The sequence below is a fragment of the Sebastes umbrosus genome, chromosome 14, assembly GCF_015220745.1.
Source record: "Sebastes umbrosus isolate fSebUmb1 chromosome 14, fSebUmb1.pri, whole genome shotgun sequence".
NCBI lineage: Eukaryota > Metazoa > Chordata > Actinopteri > Perciformes > Sebastidae > Sebastes > Sebastes umbrosus.
The window spans coordinates 7,169,123-7,195,577 of record NC_051282.1 but is presented as its reverse complement, the minus strand read 5'-3'; the positions used below and the strand labels follow the sequence as shown (position 1 = coordinate 7,195,577).

General features: G+C 42.2%; 1 protein-coding gene across 3 annotated transcripts in view; it reads left to right on the top strand.

Moving 5' to 3' along the window:
• LOC119501947 (alpha-1,6-mannosylglycoprotein 6-beta-N-acetylglucosaminyltransferase B-like) overlaps nucleotides 1-26,455 on the top strand; it is an 81,910-nt gene that overhangs the window by 21,586 nt on the left and 33,869 nt on the right. For 2 of the 3 annotated variants that reach the window (XM_037792724.1, XM_037792723.1), the window contains 6 exons: nucleotides 7,361-7,505; nucleotides 13,192-13,301; nucleotides 14,832-14,905; nucleotides 16,980-17,147; nucleotides 19,049-19,213; nucleotides 24,311-24,480. In XM_037792724.1, coding sequence (XP_037648652.1) covers nucleotides 7,361-7,505; nucleotides 13,192-13,301; nucleotides 14,832-14,905; nucleotides 16,980-17,147; nucleotides 19,049-19,213; nucleotides 24,311-24,480 — 832 coding nt within the window. Of the gene's footprint in view, nucleotides 1-4,264; nucleotides 4,525-7,360; nucleotides 7,506-13,191; nucleotides 13,302-14,831; nucleotides 14,906-16,979; nucleotides 17,148-19,048; nucleotides 19,214-24,310; nucleotides 24,481-26,455 lie in introns of those variants that run through there. The other variant, XM_037792725.1, reaches the window with a different exon arrangement.

The following is a 26,455-nucleotide window of genomic DNA, read 5'->3' as shown; positions in this document are numbered from 1 at the left end:
AGCCCTTTCCGACGGGGAACTGAAGCCTTTATATCTCTGTCTTCAAAGCCACCAGACTCCATTCACAAAAACAGAGACTTTCAGATCCGAGCTATCATGGTGTCCACACAGCGAGTACATTGCTTAGCTTCCGTCCCGGTGCTTTTTCAAACTGGGAGCATGCCGACCGCCATCAATGTAACGTTAATACACTGACTATAAGTATGTATATATACTGTAAATGTAGCAGCGTCATCACGCAGAAACCTACGTCAAGTCATGGCAAAAGTTTTTAGAAGGGCTTGCAAAAATAGAATTGATGCTAAAACATGTACTTCGACCTAATTTTGGATGTTCGGATTTGAATTCAAAAGGAACACCACTGTGAAGCTACAGAATGATATAAAAACCTAAGAAAAACCAGAAAAAAAACAATGGACCCGCCCTTGAATTATGCTGTATGCATATCGCCACAAAAATATGTTGAAATGGCTCTGGAAAGAATAATGAATATACATATTTGTGGCTGGACTATACTGAAACTCTGCCTTTTTCCACAAAGTTATAATCCATCACTGAGTCACGTATCCGAGCATCAGGTGTGGAAGGAGCGTCCTGTTCAGTATCCTGTTTGCCGCGATCCCTTCACAGACTCTGACAGAATTTTTTTTTTTATTTCATGGCTCAGCAATCCTCACTATGTGATGCATGAAAATGAGTCTCTCCAGACATTGCTCCTTGTAAGGGTGTGGCATTTTGCAGGTCTATCAAAGCTGTGAACGTCGGTGCTTCATTTGAATGAAAAATGGGATAAGTAACCTCCCTGAAATAGGAGCCCTTTCCTGCAGCGTGTGTAGATGTTATGAATAAAACAAACTGATCTTTTTTCTACTGATGCTAGTAGTTAAGAACTGGCAATGAATGTGCAGCCGACTTCCCACTCTGTGTTTGACAAAAAGAGAGGTGCGAATTAAAGATGACTGCTCATTGTTCACTCTTTCACAAGCTCTTGTCACCTGCTGGAAAGACCAGTGATTTTCTCTGGGATTGAGAGGCAGGTACGACAACAACAAGTTACTGATTGTTTCTGCCGAGATGGGCAGTTACTAAATTCAACCGCAAACATGTTTTCTGTGTCTCAGATGACTTTATTGTTTACAGCTTTGTGGCATCCTGCATCTTTCATCATTTGATCTACAACATGGTACCTTTTTTTTGCTCTTGGTGTTACAATAGACACATTTAGACAGAGATTATTCACACCACTGCTGCTTATTAGTCTTCTGTAGGATTGACTGTTGAGAAAAACAGTCGGTGTTGATTTAAATTTGCGCAGAAGTGTTGGTGTAGACCTCGTTTGATTAAATTGTCTCCTGGGGGAAGCAGTGGGAAATTAAGCACTACAGTTTTGATTGTTTCTGTAAATTAGCTGCTGCAGCGTTATTACCTTTATCATGAAGTGTGTGCACGCACGTGGACATGCAGTACACACATTTGCAAAGGGATTAATACACGTAGAGCCTAATTTAAAATGTGACAGCACCCTGTGCTCTATCATTGTATAATATTAGCTGAAGTATGCAGGTTGATTTCAGCTTCGTTTGGAGCGCATGTACTGTATTGTTGATCAGGCATTCAGTCGGCTATGCAGGGTGAGCTGCAAACTGGGTCAGGAAGTTCACTTCCAGAAGTTGGTTTAGGTAGCGTTTTCTATTCTTGTTGTTTCTTTTGCATTCATGCAAGAATTGTCTGCGTCAAAACAGGAAATCTGTTTATGCAAATGCTCATCATATTTTTATGGTTCTGCACAATCAGAGCATAAAAGAGAATAAAACCAAACTCCCGTCCTGGGAAATGATCGTATGCTGTGACATGCTGTGTGTTTCTGGGGTGAATTGAGGAGTGTGTGTTTTTGATAGGGTATATTAGACACTGAGCTCTGTGTGTGAGTCAGCCTCTCACCTTCTAAGTTGCCAGGTGTGTTTGTAAGGCTGCAATGTTTCTGCGTGAAGTTTAATAAAACAACACCACGCAACTAAACTCATTGGTCTATGTGTGCATACTGTGGGGACCGGGAGGTTCAAAGGAGATAACTAAGGAAAGATTCAGGATTTAATTAGCTACAGAGAAGCATGATTTAAAAAAAAAATAGTCAAGGTGGTTTCCACTTTTCCAGGCTGTCAGGTGCAATAAGAGGCCGGAGCTGCACAGAGGATAAGTGACGCAGGTTTTCTGCTCTAATGGCGTCTGGATATCAGTTTCCCCCTTGCCAAAAAGAGTAAAGAAACTCAATCTCAATCAGCCTTTTTTCTGTAATGGATATTTGAATTGGGAGTGAGAGGACATCCGTGCATGTGTGTGTGTGTGTGTAAGAGTGCAGATCAGGAGGGAATACATGAATTTATCCTGGTGACAGGTGAGATGATGGAGAGGTCTGACCCAGAGGCCCCTCACTGAGAAAACTAGCCAGCCAGCATGCATATCAGCAGGGATGACAGCACTTATTTATTTGGCTCTCAGTTATGCCAATGGGGAGGAGAAATCAAACATGGCACACAGCTGCAATCAATTGTTGATGAATAAATTATTAAATGTAGAGACACGGTCCATTTTATTGAGCTCATGTTAATGTTATATGAGATCTTATAAAGCTATGTATATTTTACTGGATTCTGTTGATGATGCCTCGGAAAAAAAAAAAAAAAAAAAAAAAAATGCCCCCCCTAACATTGTCTACAATTTTAGTTCATTTTAAACGTATCCTCATACAACGGTTCGTATGATATCTTACGAAAAGTTATTTCTCATTTTTTTTCCTACAAATTTCCAGCAACACGTGTCATTTTCCACTTGTCACATGCATACAGTCTTGTCAAAATATAATTCCGTCTTCACAGGAAACAACTTGGTTATGTTTAGGCAACAAAATTACTTGGTTAGGTTTAGGAAAAGATCATGGTTTGGGTTAAAATAACTACAGATGTGGCGAAAATCAACTTTGACTTCTGGTTTCACACGGGACACGAAAGGGGGTCTCCTGGGCGAAAGTCAGGTCTTTTTGACCCACCCATCCACCTCGACCTTCTGCCTTTGTTTGTCGCTCTTTATACTTCCTGGTTCACGATCACTTGGATTAAATATGCATTGATTCCGTGGGATATATACAGATTACAGTGCATTACTGTTGGTATAGCTATGAACGGTGTGTGAGAACAGCCTGTACTTTTGGTGTGGGAGCTTGTTGTTCCGGCAAAGTTCGTAACTTTCAGCACTTTTATTGCTTCTTTCATGCATCCATTATTTTTTTGTACGTTTGGCAGTTTTGCATACATGTGTGTGTGTGTGTGTGTGTGCCTAGGTGTATGATTTGTGTGTGGTTGCCAGGCAAGTGCTGTCGCATTGTCCTCATTTAAAGAAAAGTTACTCATACTCAGCAGCCAGTCAGGTATTTTAACTTAAAAGAGAATAAATCATTTTCTGCACCTTCCATTTAAGTGATGAGACACACTTTGTGCAGAGATCATCTGAATATCGGAGGCGCTGGTGGCAGAATTAGCCCAGTGTTGTGAGACGGTGTGTTCAGAGCCTCCCTCTGAGAACATGTCAAGCAGCGTCTTAAATCCTCACGCTGCATGAGGCCCGAGGTGGTGACATGCACTCACTGCCGCTCTCTCTTGTGAATATGATTTTGTTTGTGGCTCTCTATAAATCAATTGAATGTCACTATTGAAACATCTCCTCCAATGACAGACCTGCTGATTCTGACTGTGTTTGGGGGATTTTAATGAAATCTACAGAATCTGTTATGAAATATATTCAGTCTGTCATGTTGTTTTTATAGTGATCTGGGAATTCAGTTTAGAGAGGCCATATCTAAATGAACCATAGATGGATTGATCAATAAAAGCTCAGGCCCTTCTCACTGTTTGACTTGGACCTGTAACACTTCTATACAATCTCTCTGGGGAACTTTTGAACAAAATACTAATCTGTCAGTCATGTAAAATGCTTTAGCTGCAGTGGCTCAGTATAACGGGTTGGGGACTTAAAAGCGTGATTCGCAGACAGAACAGATAAGGTCGTTGATCAGAGCAGAATTTATAGACAAAAAGGCTCCAATCGTCAGCCTCTCTGTCCTCTCTCCCTCCAGCCACATTCCCACGTCCCCAAACCTGTTCATTGCCATTCTCTACCTGTCCACCAGATGCCCTCTGACTTTCCCTCCAGTCCCAGTCACCTGAACCTTCCCCGCCCACCTGTTCACCTGTTTCCACTTTCCCTCGTCAGCCCTGCAGCATTCAGCCCTTTTCCACTAATTTCCTGCCAGTTTGCTCTTGCCTTTGCCTTCCAGCCATCTTAACCTGAACTGTTAAAAAGAGGAATTGTCACTGCGCCATATCATGTCATCTGCATCATGTCATTAACACATGCACAGTAAAATCTGCCGAAACGCTCACTAGCTGGCGCACGATCACAGGACATGAAGATGATTGATTCGTTTCCCTGAGGCTTCCGCAGGGAGGATGTCAACAGAAGCCTTTATGGGTGAGAATTACAATTCTGCAATTATTGAAAATATCTTTAATAAAAGACCATAAACAAATGCTTTCTATTTGAAAAGGTTCTATTGTATATCGGCCGCTATCCAATCGAGCGTACCCAAAAACTCCTGAGCACCTGAGCACCAACCCTTTATCTCTAGCGCCGCCTGCTCTAACCCTCCAACATCACAGCTCCAGTTACACTGCACATGTGTCACACCCCACAGCTCAAGACAGTGTCCTAGCCTTTATTTAATAGCCTTGATTTCCCCTTGTTCCTGTACTTTGACCTATTGCCTGTTCCTGACCTGCTCACCAGTCTTGCTCTCAGGATTCGTTTGCCTGTTCGGACCGTTCAGACGCTCTCTCTGAAATGACCTGTGATTGGCCAAAGTCTCCCGTCACAGGGTAGATTTTTTAAAGCCTGAAAACAGAGCCATGGGGAAGTGCAGAAGTCTAGTTTCCCCTCAGAACACTTGAATTACAATATGCTGAAAGGTTATTATGGAATTTTTGCCCAATGACACGAAAACGTTCTGCCTATTGAAGCTTTAAAATAGTGTGTAAGGAACATTAGATCCTGCTTGTAGCCGTATTCAACATGAATTCACATTCTTCAGTCTAGTCAGCGGTCTTCTGTTGTGATTCTAGCAGCCTGTTAAAGTAGAAAAAAAATTCTGTGTGTCACTGCATGTAGCCAATGAGTCTCTCCAAGGGCAGCTGTTTATAGCTGGTTGGCCAGTGTTTTCGCAGTGCACACAGAAGGCTACAGTACAAATGGCGATCTAATTGGAATTTGTTCATAATATCGATTGGGCTGTGGCACTTCCGAAATTGAGTCGTTAAAGGAGATTAGCTAGCTGCTAAATCGGCCCTTTATTAACCAGCAGATGAGGAATGACACAGAGGAGGCTCTACATTAGCACACAGATACCATCAGCTCCCGCTTACACCACTGTCGGCGCGCCAGACTGTGCGTTGGAGAAAGAAAAAAAAACACATTAGCTGATGTTTCCCAAGAGGCAGCAGGAAGCAAGCGGAAAAAAGCAGCGTGATGAACAGTTGATTGCAAACATATATAAGGCTCAGTTCTAAAAAAGTAGTGTGTAGGAAGGGTGTTGGGTCTGGGTAATGGTGATTTACGAGCACAATGTGTGCGAGGAGCATTGCTGTGGAGAAATGTGAGTTCTTCCCACACTTTAGCCCAGAGGCTTTGTTTAGATTTAGTGCTGCGAGGACACTGGAGCTGATAGAGGATCCTTCTGAACTTAGCAAATAGTCTGAGTCCACAAAAATAAATGTACAGAAGAGTGGTGCAATAATTATTTTAGTGATTTCGGTACTCAAGTTTTGGTCTTGTAGTTGCATGCAACAGGTGTCAGGGAGTTGACAGAGTGTGTTTACATGGAAGATACAGTAATATATTACCCTGCAGTGCTTTACTGCTTCATAAATCTCATCCCCTTTTCCTATCCTGTGTCATTCTTCTTTTAAAATGTTTTGTTAAATTGCCGCAAATCTGAAACGGGAATTCATTTAGTCTGTCTGTGGAAAGGAAAAATTGTTGCCTAACTGCTGAATTATTCAAAGCGAGACGTGTTTAGACCAGTTTGAGTGAAGATATTCTAGAAAAAGAAAATATGTGCAGGCAATAAAGGGAAGAGATTTAGGAGGATATGTGGGCTCTGGATTGCAGCTTTTTTTTCGTAATTCTTGTTTCTGATGCCGAGTGCTTCTCTTCCTTTTTGAAAGCTCAACAACACACATAGACACAGAGACCAATAGAAGCGGGTGGTTTTTCCTCTTGGTCCTTATTTTATTTACTGGTGATGTAATACAATCTCTCCTCGGAGAAAGGTGACTTTCGCTTGGGCAGTGATAAATGAACTCTGACAGGAGAAGTGAGTCTGCACACATTGCAGTTTCTAAAGCCTAATGGGATTGATGAGGGAACGCGGAGAGGTGAGGCTTTATTTTCACCCAACAGCCTCCGAGAACAATATGAGGCTGTTGTTGGCGTTCAAACCGCAAATAATTCACTCCCCAAGTCCCGAGAGTGGCATTATTCATCTTGATTCTTTGGATTTTCTTCATCAAAAGCAACTTTTTTGCTGCTTAGAACTCTGCTTTTTCTTGAGCCCTTTGGTGAATTTGAAGTGTGTTAATAATTAGGCTCTGCATTGAGCGCAGGGCTTAAATGTGTTCAAAGAGAACGGTGCAGGATCAGGACCCATGACTCACAAGCGATGCGATGTGGAGACCTGCTTTGACCTTATTGTCTGTAACTGCAGGCTCATTAATTGACTAGGTGTTTGCTAACGGCATCATCCCGGTTTACCACCTGTCAGGTCGTTAATAATTTGAGCCGAGCAGGAAGACAAAAACCAATGCTGTCAGACTAATTTGCCTGTTCCTGTGTTTTGCTGGAAAGCTGGCTCCTGGCGAGCTGCTGCTTTAGTAACGAAGGACAAAACAAAGTAGAAACTAGACTGAAGTGATATTTTAAAATAAATGGATGGGTTTAAAAATGTGACCATGAGTGCACTAAATCATTTCAGAGAAGAAACATGTATTTATTTTAAAAATTGAACAGCAAGCAGTTTGTTTTGTTCCCGTGACCTTGTTTTCTACATTACAGAAAGCTAAAAGTGCTTATATAAAATATGACTTTACATAGAGACACACTGTAGCATGCCATAAAATGTAATCTTTCTTTTTTCTTATCACTTGCTTACGACTTTCTCCTTCCTTTTATTCTTTATCCTAACTCTCTCCTATCTCTATGATTTACTCGAGTAATATTTGTCTCACACTATCTATCCGTCTCTGGGTTTTTTCAGTGCTCGGTGGACACGAGTCTCGTGGGGTGCTGAGGAAAATCAGTGACATGCTGGAGGTCATCATGAAGAGGATGGATGCTCTGTCTAAACTGGGTAACACCACAGACACCCACAGGCTGGATGAGCTCAGCTCGGCCCTGGACAGGTACACCATCTTGTTTTCTAATGTGTTTCACGTTAGAAACAGCTGATATAAAATGCTATCATGAATGGGTAGGATTGACCCCAGTTCCCTGAAAGTTTCTGAGAAAGGAAGCACATTACCTGCACAATTATTAGGAAATTGCAGTAGACTGAAAGTACTGTGTTCTTCTCATTCTTTCGAGTAATGCCACTCACTATTTCAGCTCATCTCTGAAAAAGGATCCTTTTTCAAAAACTAGAGGAATGGAGTGAGGGTGGTGTGTATTTGAATGAAATGTCCTTCATGTCGGTGTGTTCCCTTAGGCCCCACTCGAGGGGGTCACTGAGTAAAATTCCTTCACCAAAATCATTGTGCGCGTTGCTTCAAAGTTCATTCTTGACCTTGAAAACCACCACAAGGTTCCATTTTGTAGCTGTTCAGGAGCTTTCGTTCAAATCACATATTACTTTGCCTGGTTGTATTACACTTAAAATGCTTAGAAAAATAAAAGTTTTAACATCTGCAATTCCATGACAAACTCCATCTGCCGAAGAGGATTGTGTGATATGATCGAAAGCTCGAGGACAGCTACTGAATTGACGTTTTAGTGAGGTTAATTCGTATACATTGTGTGTAGCTGTAAAATGACAAAGTTTGTGACCTGGCTGCCATGTTGAGAACAGTTGAGGAAATAACAAGCCCCGCCCATCAAACTTTCTCAATTTACATCTAAACAGTACACAACGAGATGTTTCTGAAAACATTTGAGGTGAGAAATAGACATTACAGTAACAGAATATTGATTCATATTTGATCAGCGCTGCCTAGTTTGACTGTATATTTTGGACTTCGCAAGTGATTAACAGCTGCCTATGTTGAATGAACAGCCAATAGGACGCTCTCTCTCTCTGAAATGACCTGTGATTGGCCAACGTCAAGATTTTTTAAAGCCTGAAAACAGAGCCATGAGGAGGTGTAGATGTATAGTTATCTCTTAGAACACTTGAATTACAATATGCTGAAAGGTTATTATGGCATTTTTGCCCAATGATGCCAAAAACATTCTGCCTACTGCAGGTTTAAGCATTCAGTATGCTCTACATGCTGAATAGTATGTATGTAGTCGATGAATTTCCAGGTGCTATGGCTTGTACAGATTTGATCCAGTTATTGTGACAGCCTGCCAAAAAGGACTCTCTATTAACTGCCCTAGGACATATCAATTTTGCTGAAGTTAAAAACACATCATTTCCAGTTTTGGAGGTGTTCACTGCAGTGTTTTCAGCGGTGATAGTAAGATGCTGTAATAGGAAAGAACAGCGGCTCAAAGCTGTCGAGGTTAAACTCGAGGTGGTCCGCAGAACATTCTCTCTACTTCTCCAGCTCAACCTGTGTGCAAAAGGTGAATTTCATCGGCAAAGTTATGTTAAGATAAAAACACGAAAGCTGAAGAAGGCCAAGTATGAGCCCTGGGGCATCCCAGTAGAGCAGGCGCACGTTGAGAAAAGAGCCTCGCGCTACGGAAACCCGGTGTTGAAGAAGAAGATATGTGTATGAACAAACCCCACTGCCAAATAAACTGCCATATACTGTATATATATAGGGAAGAGCAGGGGTCTTGCTGGACAAGTTTTGTGTGTGTGTGCCTTCTGCGGTTGCCGTGGCAACAGACCTTTCCTCATGCCCGCACCTGCTCAGGAGTTTGAGGAGAGGAAGCACCCTCCTGTTTTCTGCCTTTGCTGTTCGTTTCCCTCCTGGACATCACATCCCTCTTCCTCGCAGCCGGTGAAATATCGCTTCTGAAGTCAACTTCAATAGAGCCTGAGCTGCCTCTCACACAATAATGTAACCACCAATGTGATAATATATTAAAAGGTATTGAAATACTATTTAAAAATGTACAATATGTCTGGCCACTGTATAATTGATGCTGACCATAAATGATGAGCAATGACAGGAGAGATGCGACGCCTCACCTGGCCTGCTTTTCAAAAAGCCTGGGGGGAATATTTATTGTATTATGGCCAAAACGCTGCACACATTTGTATGTGTCTGCAGTTTTAGTTTACTCAGAATTTAATTTTCTCTACAAAAATGCCTCGTGGTTTAACTCTCAGTCATATAGTTTTTACAATCATTTAATTGGCCTCTCAGGGATTAACTGGAAAATGTTACAGTGACAAAGGCCGAATAGTTTTAAAACTGTCCTGGTGGTAACGGCGTATCTCATACTAATACTTCTCGGCTACCCTTTTACCTCATTCAGGTGATTAAAAAACTCTGCATGGCTCAAGGTCAGGGGTTGACCCTGGAGATTAGTGTGAGATCTTCAGGCAGGAGAAACTTTGCCCAGCTGGTATATCGTTAAAAAAGTAATTAGGTTGTCCTCTTGCTCTTCACCAGCTGATAGCCCCTCCTGGGTCAGAGTCCCTGCAGTGTATACGGGATGGTTCTGATCACAGATGTCTGTCTGCACAAGCGAAAGCTTCTGTGCCACTGCATAGTAATCATAACTGTGTGTGTGTGTGTGTTACTGTAATGTATGACGGTGTGTCTGTGTAATTGGCAATTAATTTATGCTGACCTGCTAGTTTAAAGTAAAGACGAGAGGGTTTGGCTACCACTTGCCTCCTGGGCACCACATGTAAAAAAAAAAATGAAATTGAGGTTTAGGATTATGTTAAGTTATGCATATAAGCACAGTTAGATCGCTGTCCTCTGGCACACTCGCAGAAATACACGCTGCCTCAATGAAATCACACTTTTACTGCTTGATCTCAGAACCACCGTTCCATTAGTTCTCGTGAGTTTCCACGTTCACAGCTCTTTAATGAGCAATGTAAATTCCAGAAATACTACTACGTAACAAGAGAGCTCATTAAAATAATTCATTTGTGTGTTTGTTGTCATGTAAAACAGGGCAATGATGCAGTCGTTCAATCTATGAATGTTGGTCGATCATAACGCAGGCAGCACACATCATTAAGGTCGCAGTTGGTAACTTTGAGCAAATGTGATAAAAAACGTATTGTTTATAAAACGGGCACTATATACTGACAGTAGTGCATGTGACCGATAATCTGTGAAAAACAGAATCATGTTCCTCTGCCTCCTCCTGTGCTCCTAATAGAGAGGCAAAGTCCCTCCCTTTCAGGTGGACCCCATGGGACCTTACTTTGGAAAAAATATGTATAGTAGTCAATGAGGAGAGACAAATATTTTTTTTTGATCCCATTGGAATTGCTCCATGAATCACACAGATGATGTTTGTCAATTTAAAAGATAATTTTGCAAGTCAAGAAAGTCACAGTACGTCGTGGGTTTGTCGTAGTATCATTAAGTTTTGTGTGAAACCGCTCTGTGAACTATATCTCTCGTCTCGCACAATATCTGTCACCAACACTTAGCTATGATCCACGCACAGATGAAACGTTATCTTACCTGATGTGTTTTATCAGCGACTCCTGGTCTTTTTAAAGGGACTATTTGTAACTTTCAGAAATGCTTCTTAACAGCGACACCTGTGGCCGTGAAATCAACGAAAGTCAGCGTCGGGCTCGCGCTTGCTCGCTCTCAATATACCTGAACGAGCATCGCTCAAAACAGTGAGGCGACACAAGTCAGCTAAAACCACAATATCACTCTATATTTCAGCTGCTTGGCAGTAATGTTAGCTGACCAGACGAAGGTCTCTCCATGAACATGATTTAGATCTGATCCTAGTGTTGGCTTTTCCTGCCTAAGTGCAGGCTGAGGCAGCGGGGCTCTGCAGCGTGTCTCTCTGCTCTCTCCGCCCGCAGCCGGAGAGAGCAGAGGAGACACCGGCACCCGGTCGGTAACGAGAAGACAACGTAAATCTCTGTAGAGCTCCGTCACTTCACAAGACACGGGAAACCTCTGTTGGTCTGGAGGAGCTGCAGCAGTTATTTCTGCACAAACGTCCCCTGTACATTCACTAGATATTCTCAGAGCTAAACTAACTCTTCTGCAGTGTGTAGTGAACGCGCGTTCACGTCTAGAGGTGGAGCGAGCTGAGCTGTCTGAGTGAAGGCGAGCAGGCAGAGGAGGAGGGTACAGCGGCTACACGCGAACGCGCATATGCGAGCGCGCATGTGTGACGACCCGCTACATTTATGCGCGTACAAAGTTACAAATAGTCCCTTTAACGGCCGGAAGAGCAAAAGTGTGTGAGTACATTCCAGTACGACACACACAGGCATCGTAACTTCAGAGAGAGAGACGTCACTTGCGCAACTTTTGGGTGTGTAGTCTTTCTAATGACGTATTTTCACAGTCTGATTCTTCAACAGTTTTACAACAAACTGAGACTTTCTTGACTTGCAAAATTATGTTTTAAATTGACAAACATCATATGTGTACATCATGGCGCAATTCAAACAGGATCAAAAAGAAAATTGTCTCCTGCCATTGACTGCCGTACATACTTTTTCCAAAATAAGGTCCCCTGGTGCTCCAGCAGAAGGAGCAGAACTTCACCTCTCTATGGCATTTGCGATATTTTATTGCGCCTGAACAAAAACAACCAATCAGAGCCGAGTAGTCTCTAACGCATCTGTCAATCACTGCTCACAAACTCTGATCAAACTGTCAAACTAGGCAGCGCTGATCAAATATGAATCAAGATTCTGTCACTGTAATGGCTATTTCTCTCCTCAAATATTTTCAGAATTGGTATTTTACTGTGCTGTTAAACAAGAACGTTTTATGACCCCGGCCACCATGTTGAAAACAGTCGAGCCAAAAACCAAGCACCGCTCTCCGGCCGCAGCAAACTTTTCTAATTTTTTTCAATAGGAATCGGATTTTATTCCTCAGAGATCTTGCTCAGGAATATTTAATAATGCATTGCATAAATCCATTAACCATTAATGGAGGTCGTTGCAGTGCATTCCTAAGGTGTTGCGGCAAATGCTAAAACATTTACCCACTTTTCTTTTGAAGTTCATTGTTACACAGAAAGATAACATTTGGTGAGATGATGTCTCTTCTCCTTTGGTGTTTGCAGCTTGTAGAGCAGATGGAGCAGATACTATACATCATGTATAGTATATGCATTCATATATATAACTCAGGCTCTGGGGTGAGATGAAACTTTAAGACTGAGCTCCTGGTCTGAACAAAGTTTCCTATAATTGGCTGTTCTCTGTTTCCTCATAGACACGTTACAGATTTCCCAAATCTCTTAGAACTATAACACTGTCTTGTCTTTATTCTCTCCGCGTTTCATCCCCTATATCTCCCCTCCATTGTAAATATTGCTTCCTGATTATTTTGCCAACAGCTTTCAGGCCACAGAGGTCAAGTGCAGTGAAACACATTTGCTAACAACCTAATTGTCTTCTGTTTTCATTTCCCCCCGGGGACTCGCTTTAATATGCCAAGCTACTTTTTTTTTTTTTATCTTAACAAATAAATTATCTGTCAGTGTTTTTAAAAGCCTTTTTTCGATTTCACGCCTCAAGTTCTAGACAATTAGCATTTCTTCCACTACTTCACGCTCACTGTGAAGGCTGGAAAAACAACAAATACAGCTGGATGGAAGGGAGCAATAAAATAAATATAGTGTGTCCTCTTTCTTTTGAAGGTGCCCTGATTGCAGTTTTGAAGAGAATTAAAAGTCATTACAAGTGTTGTCGCTGGAATAACTTGAGATATTCTCTTTGTCTTTTGTGACGTGCGTGATCAGGATTCAGCCTATCGGGCTGGTGGAGCGGATTCAGGCCATAGCCCAGAACATGTCTGACATGGCGGTGAGGGTGGAGCAGATCCTACAGCGCAGCATGGCCAGCAACAGAGGTACGATTTAAACAAAAAAACACACACATCCTGCCCACTCACACACCTGGAGAATACCAAATATAGCCATAACCCCTCAGATGAATCGCCCCTGTCCATTTCAAATCCATCCAATCTCGAGACACTTTTCCCCTCTGCCCACATAAGCCCGGCTGTCAAGCCTGGATCCAGCCCAACACTTGAATGCACAATTTATGTCCGACGATGCTGGTTGATCATATAGAACATGACAGACATTATTCACGGCACATTACCCGTTCAAATAGCAAGCCACTGTTTGTGTCAGGGGTGTACTTCACAGTACGGTGCTCCATTGTTGCTGCCATATCACAACCACACGACTACAGGATGTTTAAAATATGATGATGAATCACTGCCCAGTTAATGGGATCCAGGCGTGTCAGCTTTCTTTATTAGCCTTCACTCCCAATTTCTTTATTGGGCACAGAATAGAAATCGGACGGCCAACTTAATTCGCAATTCAATTCCACCCGTCTATTCGCTACGTTGCACTTTATGACTGAAAGCTATTCACCTCACTGTCTCATTAAAATGTATCAGATAATTTGCCTGTTGTCACACTGTCTGATATCATTTAAATAAAGCTGATGTGAACCTGGCTAAGTTTTGACAGCAGCAGGCAGCAGCACTTTTCATCGTGAGAGGTCTGCCGTTATCATGATAATCAGACAGAATGGCTGGCAATTATTTGTCTGTGATTGTGCTCTCCGACGCTTGGCAGGATGCTGGCGGAGGAGCTGCAACCGCTCCTTTAATTAGGCTCACTAGTGCCGGGCTTCGAGGAGAAGAAAGGAGGGGAAAAGGAAGGAGAGGATAGGAGAGGCAGGGAGAAAAAGGAACGAGTGAAAGCGGCGGAAAGAGACAGGAAAGATGGGATGGAAAAGGGGGAAAAAAGAGGGTTTGTGATTTTTATGAATCACACTAATGCAGTCTATCTATAGAAAAATCCAGCGAGTGGGATGGAACAGAGACTTGGCCATTCAGCAGGGGAGGCCAAGCTTTTACAGGAGCTTGTTAGCTGGCTCTACTCTCTAATTTATCTCTGTTCATCCCAAAGACTGCAGGGTATACACTGTGATGCAAAAGACAAACAGACTTAATGCCCAGGGGAAGCGCTGTAAAGACCTGTTTGATCAATATAAGCCCTGTTCAGTCTTGGGAAGTCCAACGCTAATGATAAGTCTGTCTATATAAATGGTTTGAAGCTGGGTGTTGAATTGCAAAATTAAACCTTACATAAAATCTGACAGAATTTCTAGATAATTGATCACAACAGATACTTTGATTTGATCAACCAAAGATGTAAAAACACCGTAGATATGTTGGATGTGCTTTGCAAGTTTTATAACCGTCCTCTATGTGTTTGACTTTCGTGTCTGTGTGGGGGAAAAAAACAACAACAATGCAGCTTTTGTGCTGATTTGTGTCGATGTCTAATGGGTGTTGTCTTTTTGTTGGCGCGCGTGTGTATAGGCTTTGATAAATACCCTACATTTTTCTTTTCTCCAGTCAGGGACGGAGCATTAGGACAATGTGAGGTTCCCAAAGATCCCCGTTATCCCGACTGCCCCAGCAAGATGGATGTAAGTCTTCACATTGAATCTCACTTAAGTCCAAACAATTTCACACAGAGAGCGAATTCCTCCCCACTGTCCTTCCTTGGGGACTCACCTTGGTGGTGGTGCAACATAAATTTAGTATAATAAGATAAGAGGATGTATAAAGGCGCCTTTGTGGAAAGCTGGGTTGTCTGAGTGACAAAGAAAAACAGGAAAAGAAAACAAAAGGTGGTTTTATAAACACGCTGCATACAGTATATGATTTACATCATACTTGCCAATACTCCGGATTTTCCCGGGAGACTCCCGTTCTTTATTCCCATCTCCCGGGTTCTTCCCAGGGTCACAATTCTCCCGTTTTTCCTCCTGATTTTCACACCCTTTTTCTCCATTCGTTATCTCAACTTGTTTCTGGCACTGTACAGTGTACATAAGCACTACTGTTTCCGCCTGGACGTCAATAGAGCTACACCAAATGTCGTATCCCGGCGGAAGAGAGCTGTTCGCGACCCAACATGATTTGATCTGTGCTCGCCGCACATCACAGCGTGCAGTGCCCAAAGTTGGGCTTTGCTTGACACAGTGAAAAGGCATCGTGGTGCGACGCAAGTCGTTAGAAATATTGGGTTTTAGAGCGCGGTGGTGCCGTTGTTGCGTTGTCTCTGAATGGGCTTTCAGTGAGTGAGAGACGGAGAGATAAATCAAGAGTACTGAGAGAAAGTAATAGTCAAGCAGGGGCAAAGAATTTATAAAAACTGATGAATATTACCTGGTTTATGTCAGAGATTCACACAAGTGCACGCCAGAGGGGTGAAGTTTCAGTTTTCTTTCCTGAGAATTATATTATTATTATTAAAAGAAGGCCTATTTAACATAAAAATGCTGCTGCAGTGTACTTCAATTCTCTAAAAGTCACCAGAATGCAGGAAACAAAGTCTCTGAAACTCATTTTTTTCTGTGGAGGACCTCCAAGTTTTGAAATCCTCCCTCTTTTTGAGGTCTCAGGTTTGGCAAGTTTGATATATATATATACATTGTAAGAATTACAGCCTATATCAGCAGTAACCACAGCAGAAAACTGCAGTGTGTACAATACAAGCATAAACGATACAGCATGTCCAAAGTGTGCTTCTTTCTGTTAACACGCGTGGAAATCGGTGAAGAAAGAAAAGCTCAGGATTTGAAGACGAAATGTGTGAAAAAATATGCACCTTCTGTTCAATATATAACCGTAGCTAAAACGTAGTATAGAAAAACAAACAAGGTGCACTGTTGTTTATTCTTAGTATCACAATTATCATGTTTATGCATGAAGTAGGTCTCCATAAATATATGCCAGTCAGTCCCACACCATGTGAATGCACTATACACATACAATATGTACAAATTAGAGACAGTTCTTGTTTGTGTGGGCGGTACAAGTCACCTGCTTTAGTATAACCTCAGAGTTTCAGGCGTCGTTGAACAGAAAACAACTTAAGTTACGTCAGCAAAACACAGAGGACGCTGTACCCTGGAGGGGGAGTAAGATGGATGCTCCATTAGCTCCGTACCACCTCATGAAAGCCACCCAGCCTAATAACAAAACCAGACGTTTTTAAGTACCCTGTCTGCTTCCTCTCCTTGGACGCTCTTTGCAGCCTACGGTGCGTGTCGGAAAATTAGTTGACCTGAACGCCGCAAACAAAATCTGCCCTCCCCCTCTAACGTCTTCATCCCGTTAGTTACCCTGCTGGACGACCTCGTCGCGCCGTTTTGCTGACTCCACCTGTGAGATGGGAAGCCATGAAAGCTCTGTCGATTATCTGGGGTACTTGACCACAGAGCATCAAAGGTTCATGTAGTCCGCTTAACCTAGATAGCGTCTTATTAATAAAGTTTTTTTTCTGTGCATGTACCTCACATTAAAATACCAGAGGCATCAAATTGAAGTTAAAATGTGAGAGTGAAGAATGACAGCAGAGAGTTTCAAAATGATGAGAGGACACAAGGGATGCATCTTAAACCAGCCTTTAGTCAAATGTAAGGATTTGCTAATACCTAAGTAGTGCCCTAAGAGTGTTGTTGAGAGACAACCGTTTGGGTTTTTGTCCTCCAGTGGATGCGCGCCCGTTGGACCTCGGACCCATGCTATGCCTTTTATGGCGTGGACGGCTCCGATTGCTCCTTCCTCGTCTACCTGAGCGAGGTGGAGTGGTTCTGCCCCCCGTTGGCCTGGAGGAACCAGACTGCTACACCCACCCTGAAGCCTCCGCCCAAGAAACAGGTAACACAACATTTCCATATCAAGTGTTTTAATTTCACAACACTGTTGGCTCAAGGGGGAAAAATAGGAACAGAGCAGAGACTTTAATCCAAGTTCTTTGAAAGCAGAAGCAGCCAGGAACACGATAGCCGGTTTCTCAAGTGGGAGGCCAACAAGGGAGCGTGTCCTCGTCTCTGCACGAGAGACTGCTTGTTTGTTTCACACCTGTTCAGAGTGAAGAGAAGGTCCTGGGGGAAAAGTATAAAACTCTCTTAAATGTTAGCCGGGAGTGAAAAGACCCAGCTGACGACGCATGTTAGTGTACACTCTTCACGTGCCAAGTTAGTCATAGTCAATAGAGAATTGAGAATGACAAAGAAAAATATAAACAGCACACTGCAAAAAGGCTCTCAAAAACAAGAAAAAGCAATACAATAGGGGGAAATATCACTTTAAATAAGCAAAATTATCAGCCAACAGATGAGGAAAATTTCACTTGCCAAGATTTTGTAAGACGAGTAAAAATATCTAGTCTCAAAGAATCCACAGACATCTTAAAACCAGTACAGCTTCACTAAAAACAAGTACCGTTTTCTAGATACAAAGAAAGATTTAAGATTGTTTTTCTCAATATGTATGAAAATGTGCTTGAATTTAGAAAAAGCTAGTGCTGTTGTCTTGAAATACAGCTATATATTTAGGAATTACATCTCAAAACCAGTGCAGCTACACTAAAAACAAGTACATTTGTCTAGATAGAAATAAAAGATTTAATATATTTTTTCCCAAACCTATTAATATCAGCAGTCATAGGTTTTTCCACATTGAGGTCTCTTTTAGACAAGCCAGCCAAATCACAATTTTCTGTCCCCACAGGATGCTAAACACCAAGGTGCTGTCGAAATCCTGCTATTGTAGATTTGGTAGCTTGACACTGACACCACAGAGTGCTTTTTACTTATTCCCCCAAGTTCAAGGAGAGCAGTTATTGCTTCATCTTTTGATCAATAGCTCCTGGGAGAATCTGAATAAGTGCACACCGTCTCTCACAGGCTGCTGCCTGTCACTCCCAGTTTTCATTGCTGTTTGCCTTTCTGCATCGTTTGGTTCTTATTTTCAGCATCAACAGATGATGCATTGTGCTGCTTTCCAATCACTCCTCCCGGTCTATCCCACCGTTCGCCCCTCCTCTCTCTTTCTCCCCAGAGTAATGTACAGCCGGCACGACGGGCCCTGATGTGAATTCATTCTGCAGTTCTACCTTCTGCTCTAATTGCCAGCCTGTATTCACTGAGACTAATCCCAAGGCTTCCCTTGGGTACGCTGCATTTTTTTGCTGTGCCGCACACAAAGTTGCTCTTGAGAGCAATAATTCACCTGCATTGTGAGAGTACAGTACGGCTCTGCATATTGATTTTGTCTTTGAGAGTGTGTGCGTTTTTGAGAGAGGCAGACAGTCTGCGTTTGTGCGCATCAGATTCCTCTTCAGTGTATCTCTAAGCCCTCTGTGCTCCCCCATGCAGTTACTCCATTGATTAATACTCGCATGCTGGTATTGCGCTGTGATGCAGTGATTATAGTGGGCAGAGGAGGGGATGTAAAATGAGAGCAGACTATTTATGAGGATGATCCAGGAATCCCTCAGGCAACCTGTCTGAGAAGCCTAGCCACAGGGCTCTGGCAGATAACAGGATATGACAGGCTCTGTGTGCTACATACAGTCTCCTCTAATAAAAAGAAAACGGCCTTATAACGACGTTTCTGGTATTCACATTTATAAATCTGAGCCTGTTCTTTTAGTATTTTCTGGAGTAGAACATCTGTACAAGGTCTTCATAAAAAAAAGGAAGCACTGGCTTATGAAAAGAAGTTCTCTACACTTCTGATCCTCTCCAGCTATTTTTATTGTTCCTGTCTTCCAGGCTGCTTTCCAGTCTGACATCGGGGCTCTGCTGGAGCAGGTGGGCACCGGGAAGGAGTCACTGAGCTTCATGAAGAGACGCATACGCAGGATGGCAGCACAGTGGGCCTCCGCCGCTCGACGGCTGGATGACAAGCTCCGCAACCACTGGAGAGAGCAGAAAAGGGTGAATATACGAGGCGCACACACACACACACACACACACACACACAAATACGCTTCTGCACACACTGGAGGATGAAAGTGTGGGATGAGAGAACAAGTCAGTGTTGTGGTTTCATCTTTTCAAAGCGTTGTGGTCGCAAACAGACTGCAGATGACGAGCCAGTAAAAAAAAAAAAAAGTGCTTTTCTCACTTTCAACTGATTTTTTTTTTCTGCAAGTCTGGAAACATATTCCTCAACTCCAAATTTAGGCATGAAAGAGAGAAAAAAAAACTCTTAGTACAGGATGTTTTGGATCAAACATCAGAAAGCCAGACAGTCCTTCAATGGCCACATGCTAGGCTGCTAAGTTACCAGAACAGCAGCGAGTTTGTTGGACTAACATGCTCGTTTATCTTCAGCTACACGGTGTGAACGTTGAGTTACAGACATACAGTAAGTAGATAATGATGCAGAGTAACTCCTAGCAGGCATTGATTGGCTATAGTGCTCTTTCACCACTGACATTTATTACAAGGACATTTCCACAAAGTGTCAAAGAGCGCTGCCTGCTGGAACAGACGTCTGATGAAATGACATTAGACCCCTCCTGGCGTATATATTAAAACCTTTACAAGACACTATAACTTGTAAGGACTTAACCCTGAAAAGTGTTGGAAATATCCAGTAAATGTTTCAGAACTTCCCACACTCGTTGATCCAAACTGCTACACTTTCATCCCTCAATTGCCGAGTTATTTTTGCGTTTTGGCGGCTCTTTGATATGTTGATGACACATGATGATTTGTCTGGTTTTGAAATGAAATGCTGCCAGTGGGGTGCCGGCAGTCTTCGTTTGCTTTGAGCTTCTCAGTGTTTTTCTGGTCCAGAATATACTGGTAAAAATAACCCCGCTGTTAAACTCTCAACCAATCAATCAGTCTACTTGGTTTCAGACCCACAGAGATTATAAGAAATGAAATAACTCCACCATAATGTGTGCAGCTTTTTTGTCTACCTTATCCACTCTACACTTACATTTATATACAACATAAGGTTCCTCACCGCTGCCTGACATGTGGGAGCATTTACGCTGACGGACATATGACTAACACTGTAAAATAGTGTATAGTGTGGGTATAGAAATAGTGTTGCACACACCACAACATCCTCATTGCAAAACTATTTTTACACCCACATTATAGGTGAGCAGTGAATGAGAGCATACAGTAATTTGAAAGATAGAGACCTTCACATCTGTTGAACACATGTGAAAAGTACTGTACGTATTAACTAGAGAATATACAGTAATCCTGTTCATGATATATAAAGTATCTTATCTTATCCTATCTTATCTTATCTTATCTTATCATCCTGTATATGTTTTCATCCTGTATGACAAATAAATCTAAATCAAATCATTAAAGGGACACTCCAGCCGTTTTACACATTAAGTTCAGTTCAAGGAGCACTAACCAACCTATGAAAACACTTGTATAATGTCTTCTGTGGCTGTGGAGGAGCTTTCTAAGGTCTGAAAGTATCACCCCAATGATGTCACAGTGATGTCATCGGGGTTATCTCGGCATGTGCTTGAGACTTCACATTTTAACAGTTTGCCGGCTTTACTAACTGGAGATGTGGGGTTTGAAAGAAGTGGGCAATTACAAGGCAGTGAAAGTCCAAAGGGAGACTATCCAGTTGCATCATGGGAAGTGTAGGATCCAGTGTTTTGGGAGCTTGACCCATACTAGGGACTAAAAGTCAGGATATCTCAGCCTCTTTTGGTTCGATTCAGACTTTGTCTGTCAGAGTTAGAGTGGGTTCTATGGGTACCCACGAGTCTCCCCTTTACAGACATGCCCACTTTATGATAATCACATGCAGTTTGGGGCAAGTCAGCACACTGACACACTGACAGCTGTTGTTACCTGTTGGGCTGCAGTTTGCCATGTTATGATTTGAGCATATGTTTTATGCTAAATGCAGTACTTGTGAGGGTTTCTGGACAATATCTGTCATTGTTTTGTGTTGTTAATGGATTTCCAATAATAAATATGTACATATATTTGCATAAAGCAGCATATTTGCCCACCTCCATGATGATAATTAAGATTATTAAATACATGATAAATCTCCCTTTAGGGTACATTTGGAACAGATAAAACATGTGCGATTAATTTGCGATTAATCGCAATTAACTATGGACAATCATGCGATTAATCGCCATTAAATATTTTAATCGATTGACCGCCCTAATTTTGACTATTCTTTTTTTTTAACTGTCACTTGTGAGTGTCCTAATATTAGTTAAATTATGACCAAGCTATTTGACCGCATAAAGTTAATTTTCTCCCCTCTTTACATCTTACACCATACTGTCGTCGTTTTGTTCTTTTTACCGTTAAATCTGATGTCAAAGTCAGCACCCTAGTAGGAACATACTGTATACTCAACTCCTGCTGACAAACAGCACTGCATGTAGGAAATATAGAGTAACCTGATAATTTCAATATGTATAAAAGGATTCATTATATACAGTAAACATTCTAAAATAGGCCCCTTTGTATTTCCTGTTGTAATGTTTGTTAATACAGTAGCTGACAGGAAGTAAACTTGGACCAAAGCTGTTGCCTTAGCAACAGAATAGCAATGAATAGGTATATAAAACCAAAAACATAACGTTACCTGGGGCGTTTCATGTCTCTTTTGCCTGAGGCCCTGTTCATCTGTGACTCGTTTACGGAGTATCATATTAATAAAGCACAGTGTTTATTATGTGTAGGTTTGCTTCTCATCGTGAAGAGACTGAGGACTGTATAGTAGATCTCAGTTTCACAAAACCGTTTCACTCAGAACATATAGACAGCTCTCCACAAAAAAACCCTCTGTAGCTGAAAAGCGGCTTGATACTCCAAAAGCTTAAATGAAACACGAGGAATGAAAGACTTTAATTTGTAGTGTTTTGCTTTTTGTAAACCAGTTGACGGTTTCCTGGCGTTCTGCCGTGTGTGTGCGTGTGTGAGGTTTTTCATCAGTTTCTTTCATCGGCCAGTTTTCAGTTGGATAAATCAAAGCCTGTTCTGTTAATAACTCTTCCAAAATGCCTTCTTTGGTGTGTTTGACAGTAATAGCTGCTGTCCATTAACCAGACGCTGAAGGCTTGGCTTCCATCGCTGAAACAGAAACACAGAATTAGAAAGATTTGAGGAAAAGAGAGATGTTATATGGAGCGTGTTAGCCAGACTAACATGTTTTTTTCTGCTTCCTGATGTGTCTTGCTGTCCTTAGTGTGCACTGCGCTTTAAGCATTAACAACCAGCTCCTACTTTACCCTCTAATACTCTTGGTATCCATGTGATGTTTGAGTCGTGAATCATCAGTGGCGTGTTGGTTAATTTGATCAGGTTGGAAGCACAATGATTTGAACATGATGATGAGTGACCAAACAAACAGTTTGCAGGCTAAGTGGCTGCTCACTTCATTAAACAGCATTTACAGTAAACATACCTGCAAATGTCACTACGGTCCATTTAGATGCTGGTGCCGTCCTCACTCTTCAGCACCACTCCTAACAACAAACTATCTGCCAGTAAAGTTTGTTTACTTTGTCTCCGGTTCTCCTGCCAGTATGGGAGAAAAATTTTAACAGGAGTGAGACTCTGTTCGAGGGGAAAACAGACTTTGACACAAGACTTTCTCTCAGCCTGCCAGCTGTTGTCAATCAAACCCCTAACACTTTTGTCACTGAGAGCAAAGGGGGCATTTCTATATTTCCCCAAAGACCTTTTTTTTCTTCCTTCCAATAATAAAAAACATTTGCCAATAATAATTAAAAATAACTTTATTTTGACTGCAAAAAAAACAACTAAATGTGATTTCATTTGGACTTCAAACCATCAGGAGTCTTTTCACAGTATTCAACAGGAAAATATTTGAGCCCTGTTTATTTTCTATTTATTCCCTTCCTGTCCTCCACCAAACGGGATATTTTTTTGCCCGACCACATTTGGCATGGTTGTTCAGGCGGTGAGTTTTACATCTGACATGTGTCATACATGTGTACAGCGCTGCAGACTAAACAGCTTTGCGGCTCACACGGGGGAAATCCTTTGTGTCAGCAGTGTAGGAGATGAAATATTGGATTGGATTGGAATTGGTAGCAGAACTGAATAAAAATGGTATTGAACCATATCTAGTTATAAGATTTAAGTCTGAAAAGCACCCATTTGAAAACCAATTTATCCTAGTCAGATACGTACTGGACCACCAGTGAAATCTAGATGCTAATTTAACTTGACGGCCCTCAACACCTCGTTAACATCTTTTTAAACCAGGCCTTGTTGATATGAAATGAATCTGCAGCTCTATTCAGAAATTGATTTTGGGGGATGGTTCAGATGTCTTTTCTGTTTGCCAATTGGAAGACTAAGGACAGCCTGACGACTGGTATGTCTGTCCAAACAGGTGTCGGAAGGGGTTCATGTTGATATCTACAGTAAATGGTGTGTGAGTGAATTCACTCTCACACCTCTAAACAAACAGCTGAATAAATGTGCGGTCTAGTGGATGAATAAAATGGTATTTTTTCAAAAAAAATTAATTGAGAAAAAAAAAAAAAATTCTGCCATCTGTTGAAAAAAAACTAATTTCATTACATAATTAACAGCCTGGAAATTCCATCCTTCCACATCGGCAATTAAACCGCTTGTGTATCGTTTTGCATATCAATTAGCCCTCAGCGGGTCAATTTTCATTTCAACTACGTGCACAGTTGATTGCATGTCTTAGGAGTTGCATTGGTGTGACTACGCTGTCACTCTGCTTTCATTGGATACTCAATTATATTTAAAATTTGCCACCACAGATCCATGCCAAATATCTGAATTTATTCCTCTGAAGCGTTTGTGAAAATTGCTCTCACAAAAATCTCAATTATTCACCACGCAGGAATGGAGATTGTCTGAATATAAAAATAAAAAAATGATCTAAATAATGGCTTGTTCTCTACAATAACAGCGCTGAAATGGTTTTGACACATCGCATGAGCACAACACTATGCCGTAGTGCTCTGCACTCTTCTCTTGCCTTGACTTTTCTCCTTTTCATTCTACATTCAGATTCTAGTTCATGTGGGCTTTCTGACGGAGGAGTCTGGGGATGTCTTCAGTCCCAAAGTGCTGAAGGGGGGTCCTCTGGGCGAGATGGTGCAATGGGCCGACATCCTCACAGCCCTCCACGTGCTGGGACACGACCTCAAGGTCTCGGTTTCTCTCAAGGAGCTGCACGGGTACGTTTAGATTTATTCCTCTCTGATCATGTTGTTTTCTCATGTTTTTTTCAAGCTGTAGGCTTCAGTCGATGTGCAATATTCAGCTTTTTGTGGTCATGTTTCTCCCATCCATATTTAATGTGAAATTCTGTGGGGGCATCAGCGCAGGAATCATCTGTTGTTTTAATGTTTTATTCTTATTATTCTTATTCGGTGAATGGAAACGCTTTTGATTTGTCCGTTCTGCACGCTCTGCGAGGGATCATCAAGCCCCGACCGCCGCACCGTTGTTGCCCACACACTGTTTTTCCGATCACCTTTGGCCACACACAGATAAGCTATCTCTCCTTCCTGCAGAGTGCCGTTTCAGCCTGAGGGCTTGACAGCATCTCTACAGTTTGTGCACCTCCTTCCTGCCGCAGCTCACCAGAGCTACGGAGCGATAACAGCCTTGTCGCTTGCCATCACAAACACAAAGTGCTTATACCAGTGGACACACACACATACATATTTACGCAACGTGCCTTCCAGTCAGACAGACGAGGTGGTTTCATCTAAAAATATAAGGCTATTGATTTGGAACTGGCGAGGTGCAATAAGAGGCAGCCGGGTTCCAGTCCTGTCTCGGACATTTTCCGGTGATCTTTCAGAACTGCTTCACGCTGGCTGGTCAGGAAAATGACTGTGTACAAGACGGGATTTGCTGTCAATTCTTCTCTGCCAGTGGGTGATGTGAAGCTGAAGCAGACAGGCTGATGATAATGTGCTCTTGTTATTGAGCACTGTATCCATTGCTGTAGAGAAGAGGTGAGGGCATTGATGAGTTAGAGCTGCCCTTTGATCGCGAACGTGTGAAGAAAAGCTGCCTTGATAAGAATAGACTAGGGAGATCAGTGAGGTGGGGAGGATGCCGCAGTGGGAATGCTTCTGCCGGCCGTGCTATTATTTACCCCACTAATTGGTGTCGTGGTGAATCACTGCAGTCTGTCTCTACCGGGAATACCATCAGGGAATGTTTAAAAAAAATTGCAGAAGACTCACAAAGAAGCATCGGTCATGGTCAGGGCTAATACTTTCCGACAGATGAATATAGTCTATAGCGTGTGCGTGCAGAGAGAGAGACTTTATTGAGTGATTTTACTAGTATGTGTATATTTATATAAGTATGCCGTGGCGTTCCATTAGGGCTGATATTGGTCTCTATTCATCAGGAAATTAAATGTTCAGCCTTAGAGAAAAATATAATGGAAAGCTGAAATTGAAGGCAAGTGGATTTATTATCAGGCTCAGACCACATTCCCTCTCCCCACCAAACGCAACCCAGTGTACGTATCCCACTCTGTTTTTTATGGCCATCTTGAATCGGCCAGTTAATGGCAGATGCTGAACATCCACAAATCCCCTCGCTGTGACTATTAATGAATAGAAAAAGGGGGGAACATTTTCTCTCCATCCCTTACTCTCCCACACGCTATCAAATTGACAGATCGTTATGTGGGTTGTGCTCCCACAGATTCCCTCAGGCTTTTATCTATTTACATTTCCTGCTCTTCACTTTCCCACCCAGGCCTTTCGGAGAGGAGCTTAATACCACTGAACGGCCTGCTGTGGTTCTGAACGCGGACGGGGTTGTTGATATGTTTAGCGTTTTTCGCCGACAGACAGATTAGCCACAACGGGAGCTCGGTTACAGTGGGAGTCAAGCTGTTGGCTTGCATCACATAATTGAGTCTAATTGGCAACCTTCATGCTCTCTGGTGGCTTCACTGAGTAGTCACTTTGGCTCGGCGTCTTTCCTTTGCTGTCCTGCTCAGACAAATCAGTTTTGCTCACACGTCCCTCCTTCAGCCGGAGTCTTTCCTCTACAAGATCCTGCTGATGCTCCGCTGAGCTGCCGTCTCTAAACAAAGACGTTTGAGTCTTTCTCACACACTGCAAAATGTTCTCAAGGGATGAACTGATCACATCCTTCCGGGAGTAGTTGGGATTGTTC